Source organism: Helobdella robusta (assembly GCF_000326865.2).
Source record: "Helobdella robusta unplaced genomic scaffold HELROscaffold_16, whole genome shotgun sequence".
Taxonomy (NCBI): domain Eukaryota; kingdom Metazoa; phylum Annelida; class Clitellata; order Rhynchobdellida; family Glossiphoniidae; genus Helobdella; species Helobdella robusta.
In genome coordinates, this window is record NW_008703893.1 from 712707 (window position 1) to 723452 (window position 10746).

Genomic DNA, 10746 nt, shown 5'->3' on the forward strand with positions numbered 1-10746 from the left:
TTTTTTGACTATATTCATTCATTCACACACACGGACACACATTTATACACGCACATATATATATACACATGTATATTATCTATTGCATAATGTATTCAAGCTTGTAAAGGTTTGATGCTTAAATCTTGCTATTTCACTTATGTGTGTGAGTTTGTGTGTGTGTTTGTGTTTGCGTGTGTATGCGATAATCATCACACATGAATCTATGTATTAAACATTTGATGCTTATTTAAAAATACCTCACTGAGACAGCAAAAATACAAGAACAAATGAAAATACATAAATTCCCGCATAAGGACATAAACATACATGATGCTGCGTGTTTCGTTTAAAATTTAAATTTATAGATTTGCAAAAGACACACACACACCACACACACACGCACACACAAACACAAACACACACACAAACACACATATACAGACATACATACACAAATACACAGATACTGCAGTATCCTCTAGCAGCTCTCTTCTGTGCAGGGATTCATAAACCAACGTTAACTTTTTATTATTAACTGCGCTCACCCAGTGCATTAATTTCAGTTTATTTCATTTTCTCGTAGTTTTGCTTCGGCGATATTGACTTATGTAGGATGAAACAGCATTAAAAAGCTTTGGATATGCATACAAAATATTTACATGCGTATTTACAAACATACAAACAAACACACATACGTACGTACGTACATACATACATACATACATACATACATACATACATACATACATACATACATACATACATACATACATACATACATACATACATACATACATACATACATACATACATACATACATACATACATACATACATACATACATACATACATACATACATACATACATACATACATACATACATACATACATACATACATACATACATACATACATACATACATACATACATACATACATACATACATACATACATACATACATACATACATACATACATACATACATACATACATACATACATACATACATACATACATACATACATACATACATACATACATACATACATACATACATACATACATACATACATACATACATACATACATACATACATACATACATACATACATACATACATACATACATACATACATACATACATACATACATACATACATACATACATACATACATACATACATACATACATACATACATACATACATACATACATACATACATACATACATACATACATACATACATACATACATACATACATACATACATACATACATACATACATACATACATACATACATACATACATACATACATACATACATACATACATACATACATACATACATACATACAACTTTTTAAGCATACAAACACACAAACACGAACAAGTTTAAATCAACAAACGCAAAACACACACACAAACATGCACAAATTTGTTACAAACACACGCACAAACATGCACACATTTGTTACAAACACGCACACAAACATGCACACACTTGTTACAAACACACACACAAACACGTACATTAATACAAGCGCCCAATAACAATTTGCCATAAATATTTCAATTAGACTATTCAACAAAAACATCGATAGTGCGTCAACATGAATGAATGTTAAAGTTTTTGCAAGCACATAAGAGGATATAGTGATTTAAAAGATCACCAAATAAGAGAACACGCACGCACATTTGCACGAACAAACGCGCGCACACTGGAAAATATGAACAGAACACACACATGTAGGTACTGTACATAATTAACACAAAGATATATAAATAATCCAACATAGAAATCCATACACAAATAGGCAGAAGATAGTGCAAACAAGTGCTAGGCAAACAAACGATGAGAGAGTGAGAGACAGATATAGAGAGACAAAGAGAAAGAGGGGGAGAGGAATTTTAGAGTAAAAATATATCACATACATACACACACAAATATAACACAAGCAATGTGTTTACATATGATGATAAGCACTGCCATATTAAAAAAAATTACGTATTAAAAGGTTTATTAAATATATAACAAGAGTGGAAACTGGAACACACGCACATACACACACGCAAATAAACTGCCACGCAAATAAACTAACAAACACACACACACGCACACACACACACACACATGGAGACAAGGCAAATGAAGGAACGAAATGCAATTTAAACACAATCCACAACTCTCACGCGCTCAAGTTCGCTTCATTACCCTCAACCGCACATTTGCACATTTGCGCATTCACGCGCACACACACACACACAGTCACACACACATGTCAATCCACACACACACGCACGCACACGCACGCACACACATATCTATAGAGATAAAACCAACAATACACACACAAAAACATAGACAAGATCTTCCATCATACCAAACATACCAGAATGCAGGCATGCATGCGTACAAACAAACAAATCCAAACGTACAATGTTGTTGGTACATAAGAAGAAACACAAACATGTTCATTCATATGCGAGTAAAAAGATTCATTCAACAAACAATTATAAACACTTGAGAAGAGCAGATATAGAAGATTTATAACTGTTAAAGCAACTGCACGTGCATACAACAGAACACTGACCAACAAACATATTCCTCGTCGCGATGAAACAATTATTCATATTGTACTGTAACAACGTTTCTCCAGTAAAAATTTAAAAGTGATTGTTGAAATAAAAAAGATTACAAATTTCAGGCCAGGGTTTCAAAAGAAAAAGTAACTCACACAGAAGCACACTTAAACGCGATTACAAAACATGCATATTTTGTTTAACTTATGAATCATTAAACACACAAGTAAAACATATACACTTATCTGACACATATTCGCACACATACACACGCACACCATACACGCACACCACACACGCACACACACTTACAATGCAGATAGGCAGACAGACGCGTATCACTCACAAACACATACTCATAGACAGACAGAGACAGAAAGGCATGTTATCACAGGCAGGTACTACTGACACACCATTCTAACATTAACAATCTTATATCGAATTACAATATTTTTGTATAATCATCGACAGTGTGCCGATTGTGTATGTATGTATGAATGTATGTATGCATATATAAAAGCTAGAGTGTATATATATATATATATATATATACTAACTGACACTATATGTATATATATGTATTGTCTGTTATACACGTATGTGTGTGTATATATATATATATATATATATATATATATATATATATATGTATTCATGTATGTATGCGTGTGAATGTGTACTTTTAATTTTCTATAGAGACCATATGTTTAAGTATCACAGAAAATTCGAGCATAAAACTTAAATGTAAGTTATGATAAATCAATGTATATCATATTATATACCAATTAAACGATAAGCAGATTTCACTGTATTTATACATATGTGCTTTTATTTATTGTTTGTATGTATGTGTTATATATATATATATACATCTATGTGTGTACGTGTGTGTGTGTGTGTGTGCGTGCGTGTGCGTGCGTGCGTGCTAAAATTTTAAATATTACAGCCAAACTTTTTTATATAAATTTATAGACATGATTTTAAAAAGTTAATCAGATTAATTTGATTGGATAAATAATTTACATATAAGCAAACAAACGTCAGTGTTTAAAATACATCACGCACACAAACACACACTCACATATGATGGTGTGTGTTATATGTACAATAGTGCATATATATATCGTGCAATATACATATACATACATACAAACAAACAAAATTAAAGACACATATGCAATATACACCGATATATATATACCAATGTATTTGTATATGTATGTATGTATGCATACATGAACAGTAACACATTTAATGTATAAATAATGTTATTGGTTGTGGAATGGTTTGTTTGCTGTCTTTGTATTTGTCCATTATTGACTTGTATTATCACTCACTGGCCGTCTTGAATATATATATCTATATATATATTGGTATGATGATATATATAGTGTATAATCATATATATAGGCATATATAAGTTCTTAGGAGATGTTTATTAGATTAAATATGTATGCCTAATCATCTTTTGTCATTTTTTATATGGTTGGTTATATAAAGTATACATACATATACGATCATATTATTATATTATCTCTCCGTTATCTTGTTTGAGATGTCGTTTGTTAAGTTGGTCGGTTTGTGATTTGATCTCTGATTGATTAGTTAGGTATGTGTGTTTTTTTTTTTACATTAATTTACAATTTCGAATTTGAAGGTTGTAATTATTATTATTGTTATTTAATATGTTCGTTTAATTAATTAATTAAATAATTGATGCTAATTAGTGTTAATTGATAAGTTGGATAATTAGCGTTGGTATTCCTCATAAAATAAATGGACTTTATTGCCATTTTGTAATTAAATTGTTAGAATTTAAAAACTGTGGTTACACTTCTTATATTGACTGAAGTTAGCTGTTAGTTAGGTTATCTTATCTGTTGCTTAGAAGGGTGATTTACAACATTTTTACGACTGCTCCATCTCTACTGCTACTGTACCTGTGAAGAACAGCCAACAGAACCAACAAAGGATTATTAATTAAAATTAATTTAATTTAATAATAAATAAATAAATTTTCCTGCAAATTTGTGTGAAATATGTTGTAATAGGTTGGATTTTAGATTATGTTTATTGAATAGTTAAATTATTTATTAATTTAATTAATATTTTTTTTTAATAATTTAATTAATTGAACAACATTCTAATCTAAGTAATGTATAATTAATTTTTTTAATTATAATATATATGATAAATTTTATATTTATATTATAAATATATATAAATTTATGAATTATTAATTTAGAGTTAATTGTTAATAATATACCAATTAAATGTTACTGTTATTTATTAATCATCATGTGCATGCATGGCATATTTTTAGAAATGTAATTATATTTTTCTTTGCAATAATCTGTTATTTAGTAATTTGATGGTAATATAATTTATAACACACACACACACAAGGTAATCTGGCTTAATTTACAATTACATAAGAAGGTTATTTTGATGTATAAGCTACAACCAAACATAATTACTATAGCATCAGCATTTCATAAGAAGTGAGAATGAAAATGCCATCATCATGTGCCTGACATGGTTTGATTTACAGAACGAAAATAAAAAGTTAAGGCGTTAATGTACAGACACACACATATTTAATGTTATTAGTGTTTTGATTGATTAAGTAAGATTAAAGGTTAAAAACATGATTAATGATATGCATTCAAACCTACTTTGTTGATTGACACATTTGTTACATCATCATCATCATCATCATACTCATCACACTCATTGCCATCTTCACCATTATCATAATCATTACCATCATCATCGTCGTCATCATGATTTTCTGTCAGTTAGGACTGACACTACACCACAAATATGTAATCTATTTGCAGGCTGGGGAAATGCAAATTAATTAATTATGTCATTTTTATTCTCATTGTATTTTTTATTTCTCATGCTATCAAGATATACAGTAAGATAATGAGATAGTGAGAAGAGAGTAGGATAATGAGAAAAAGATAGGCGATAGAGAGAGAGAGAGAGAGAGAGAGAGAGAGAGAGAGAGAGAGAGAGAGAGAGAGAGAGAGAGAGAGAGAGAGAGAGAGTATACACATAATGCATATTCAGATAAATATTTTTAATTAGAGCACAATCAATATGCCTTTTGGTTAAACTAATTAAACAAGAATACATCAATGTTTGAACAATTCTTTCCCAGTGTGTGTGTGTGTGTGTGTGTGTGTGTGTGTGTGTGTGTGTGGCTGTGTGTGTGTGTGTGTTTGTGTGCGCCAAATATTATTCACTACTAACTGATGCATATAAAGTGAGTTTAAATAGTCATGTATGTATTTGTGTGTGTGTGTGTGTGCGTGCGTCTGTATACTTTAACTTTTAATTTAATCTGCTATATTTACAACATCACAAACAACTCAAGCAAGCTGTTGCACACACACACACATACACGCACGCACGCACACATTCTAACAAGGAATGCAGTATCAGCAGCAGCACACTGGCGCGCACGTACGCACGCACACACGCACAGGTTCTCATTACACAGAGGGTAATCTTGAACTTGTATTGTCATTGTGATTGGACTGCAGTATTTACAACTCCTATATAAACTGCTCCTGCGTCTATAATAACAAAACATGCACTTTTTATTCCCAATAACACATCATAAGTAACATTGCCTCTACATCTGTTATTACATTTATTAGTTGTACTGCTACTGGACTTTAACGATTTTAGTTACTTTAATATTGATTGAATATAAAAATAATATTAAATTATAAAAATTATATTATTATTGTTATTACTATTATTGATATTATTGTTTTTCTTATTGGACAACTCAAAGGATACACGAATGAAAGTACACAAGTCCAACTCATCTGCCAGGATGAAGAGGAGGATGAACAACAACGTGAGTTGATTTTTATTCGTTGGTTGATTGATTTGTTGATTGATTGATTGATGGACGATGGATGGATGGATGGTTGGAAGCATGCGTAAATGAATGGATGATTGCATGAATAATCTGATTGGATTGAATGGAGAAATGAATAGATAGAAGAATGACGGAGGAATGCATTTATTTATTGATTGATCTATTGATTAATTTGTGGATTAGTGGGCAGTAAGATGGATGGTTGATAAAGTGCTGAAAAGATGATAGATCTTCTACCTATATGCATTTATTTTCCATGTTTTTTTTAAATTTGTTAGTATATATATATATATATAATTGCATGTGTGTTTGATTGATGTGTGTATGTATGTATACACATACACACGTATATACATATGTTAGTTTTGAATCATTCAAATTCGTTTTTGAACTCTTTATTGTGCCAGCTAAGTCTTAGAAGCGCCTTTCATAGTTTTATTTTAATTTAATACTTTTTCTTTGTCTTTCTATCTCAGACTATCTTAATTGAAACATAAATCTTAATAATAACAATAATAATAATAATGATGATGATGATGATAATGATGATGATGGTGACGATATAATTATGGATATTCCAGACAATAGAATATATGTGTAATCTTGATTTTAAATTCTGCTAAGTATTTTGTATGTTAATTATTTCATTTCGTAATTATTATTATTATTGTTATTATTATTTTGTAACAGTTGTTGTTGTTATTGTTGCGGTGTGTAATTAGCTAGAGTGTCTTTTTCTCAATTTTTTCATTGCAAATACTTTTATGGTGTGCTAAATAATGATGTTGGGTAGTTGTAGTGTTGTTGTCATTATGTTTATTGTTGTTGTTTGTTGTTGTTGTTGTTCGGTGCTACCTGCCTGAATTAAATTTTCAGTTTCGTTCATGTATAATAATTTTTTTTTCGTAAATTTAAATTTAAAAATAATAATTTTTTTTTGGAAAAGTTAACCAAACATGCCTTTGCTTATCTTAACACTGAAACAAATGTGCACCCACACATACATACACACACATGCACGCACACACACACATAACCATTCATAAACAGATACACACACATATGTTTACATAACACAACAACATTCTGGCATTATAACAAGCTTATAAAGAAACATCATTCATTCATCCATCCATTCATTCATTCATAAAAACATACATACATACATACATTTTTTTATTTATTGTTCATTTATTCATTCACTAATTCATTAATCTTTTTTCTTCTTCGATTTATTTTCTCCAAATTTGGAACTAAAAATTTTCTGATGATGATTTTTATTGAAATATTGCAATTTTACATAATTTTTTTTATAAGGATTCAATTTTTACTCCTTATAAATGACTGTTTATTAATGATTATCTCTTACCACATGCCTATGCACACTGTGGTACTTTTTAAATATCAACGCTAATGTTATATCTAAAGTTATTATTATTGGTTGTACGACTATCTAGAGGTCGTCATCATCATAGTCAGTCATCATTTTCGTGGTCATTCATGGTCTTCATCATCATATTCTTCACCGAAAAAAGTTTTTCATCACTACTGTCATCATCAATTTATTGTCATCACCACATCTTCATTATCGTCACCGCCATCATCCGTATTTGTTACTCTACGTGTTTTAAGTGAAAACTTAAGTTTATTTTTATTTCCATTTAATCCACACACAAACACACACGATCCACACACAAACACACACACGCACACAGGTGGACACATACTGTGCACTTAACTCAACACATCTTAGCTCCATGTAACACAAAGCCCTCTGACCCTTCAAGACAAATAACAAACAAACATGAAATAAATAAATAAATTAAACATTAAAAAATTTCCTGCATTCTTTCTCTTTCTCTCTCTTACTTTTCACTTTTTCTCTCCTTCCCGATTGGTTTCTAATTCTCTCTCTCTCTCTCTCTCTCTTTCTCTCTATTTTATCTTTTTACTTTAGCGTTATCTTGGTCAGTTACAAGATTTTCAACGTAATTAGTTAGGCCTTACACAAGATATTTATTACTTCATAATGTTAGCTAGTTAGATGTTATGATGGTATCATATGTCAGTGAATGATCTAGTAGTGTCAAATGCTTTATACATATTAACATTTTATTTACTAGTGTTGCATATATGGTTACGTAACACTCACACACACACACACACACATATATATATATATATATATATATATATATATATATATATATGTGTGTGTGTGTGTGTGTGTGTTATATATATATATAACACTCATATATATATATATATATATATATATATAACACACATACACACACACACACATATATATATATATATGTGTGTGTGTGTGTGTGTGTGTGTTTTACATTTGCGTACATGCTTTCATCATAAAACAATATCTACTTTTTAAACATGACTTAACTCAGTCGACACTCAATGTAAATGATTGATGGTGACAAAGATAATAAGGATGGTTATGGTAATGATAATTAGAGTTATGGTGGTGATGATGATGATGATGAGAATTACGCTGATGAGTGTACAGTAATATTGAGGCTGCTAATAGTTATCATGATATGACTGGGAATATGATGATGATGAATTTATTTATCTATTATGATAGTGATGATCACATTAATGGTGGTGATGGTGACGATGAAATGATTACAGATGTTTAAGTTGATAATGAAGAGGGTGATGATGATGATAATGAAGAGGGTGATTATGATGATAATGAAGAGGGTGATGATGATGATAATAATGGTGATGATGATGATGATGGTGGTGGTGGTGATGATGATGATGAGCCACGAAGAAAAAGTTTTTCTGTAGATTTTACTTTCTGCATGCATATAGACTTATATGCAATCTCCACTCTTACAAGTGATTAAAATTATGTTTTTACTGCAGGCTGATTTGTCAGTTGTTGAACAAACTTCATCATCATCTTCCTCCTCGTCCTCTTCATCGTCGTCGTCCTCTTCACCGAAACCGATGACGGTGAGTGATAAGAAAACTTCTTACAGCAATGCGACGTCATCAGCTGCAGTGGCGACCGTAACCACAGCATCTGCCGATTCGGTTGCTAATGACACTAATACGACATCAACAATGATGATAACGTCCAGTGCCAACTCTACATCATCCCTCATGTCGTCATCCTCTTTTTCACAAATGACTACTGCACCCTTTTCCACTACGACGACAACCACATCCACCACCACCACAACGACTACTACTTTCTCAATTGCCAACACACCTATTCCGAGTGTGAAAATTAAGAATGTGAGCAGTCAGAGGAGTAGGATAGAATACAGCAGCAGCAGCAGCAGTAGTAACAGTGCACAGAACAACACCGCATCATCATCTACTACATCCAACAATGCTTCCAACGATAGCTTAAAATCAAAATATTCACACAACAATGACGCTAACAACAACACTAACAACAACGGTAAAACATCAAATAAGTGGAAAACTTCTTCAGATGGAAACAGACATAATTCTACCAGCAACAGCAACAACAATAAAAACAACAACATTGACAATAACATGGATTCGTCATCATCGGCAACTTCATTGTCGTCATCGTCTCAGCAACACATCTCAACATCCACGTCATCATCATTATACGCGTCGTCGTCAACGTCATTGTCAGCTGGTTGTAGCAGCAGCCACAGCAGCAACGGCAGTAGCAGCAACAACTTGAACGATGTAGCCACAGAAACTAGTGACATCTCTGTAATGACAGACTCAGATCATCTGGGTCCATGCGAGCCTGGCACTTCTGTCGTCTTGGAGGGCATTGTCTGGAGTGAATCAAATAGTGGTTAGTCTCATTTTTACGACCGATTGCTTCAGTTTGATGATTGATGTTTCAATTCGGATTTGTTGAGTGACTGACTAAGTTTAATGATTGATTTGTTGATGTTTCCATTGGCTTCTTTGATTGATTTGATGGCTAGTTGCTTCTTCGGTGGATCTATTGATTGACTGATTGGTTGATTGGTTGATTGAGGATGGGTTAGTTCTTTTACACTGGATAGATATGCTGTTTATGACTAACATATAAAAGATGTGGTTAAGTGTTTGTTTGTCGTGTTCACCGTTCACCAGTTTTCACCGTTCACCAGTTTTCACCGTTCACCAGTCCTATACATAATTGTTTTGTCATTGTTGCTTTGTTGCTACTAAAATTGTACACAACTTTAATTGCTTACTCAATTTCAATAAACGAATTTGTGAGTAATTTTACAATCGTTTAACAACTTTCCCATGCAACCAACACTCATTGA

General features: G+C 31.7%; 1 protein-coding gene across 1 annotated transcript; it reads left to right on the plus strand.

Moving 5' to 3' along the window:
• Positions 1-9445: 9445 nt before the first annotated feature.
• Positions 9446-10285, plus strand: HELRODRAFT_169619 (hypothetical protein; the record flags this gene model as incomplete). The annotated part of the gene is made up of 1 exon (XM_009015457.1): positions 9446-10285. One exon carries the CDS (start codon positions 9446-9448, stop codon positions 10283-10285), a length of 840 nt encoding a protein of 279 aa, XP_009013705.1.
• Positions 10286-10746: the final 461 nt, after the last annotated feature.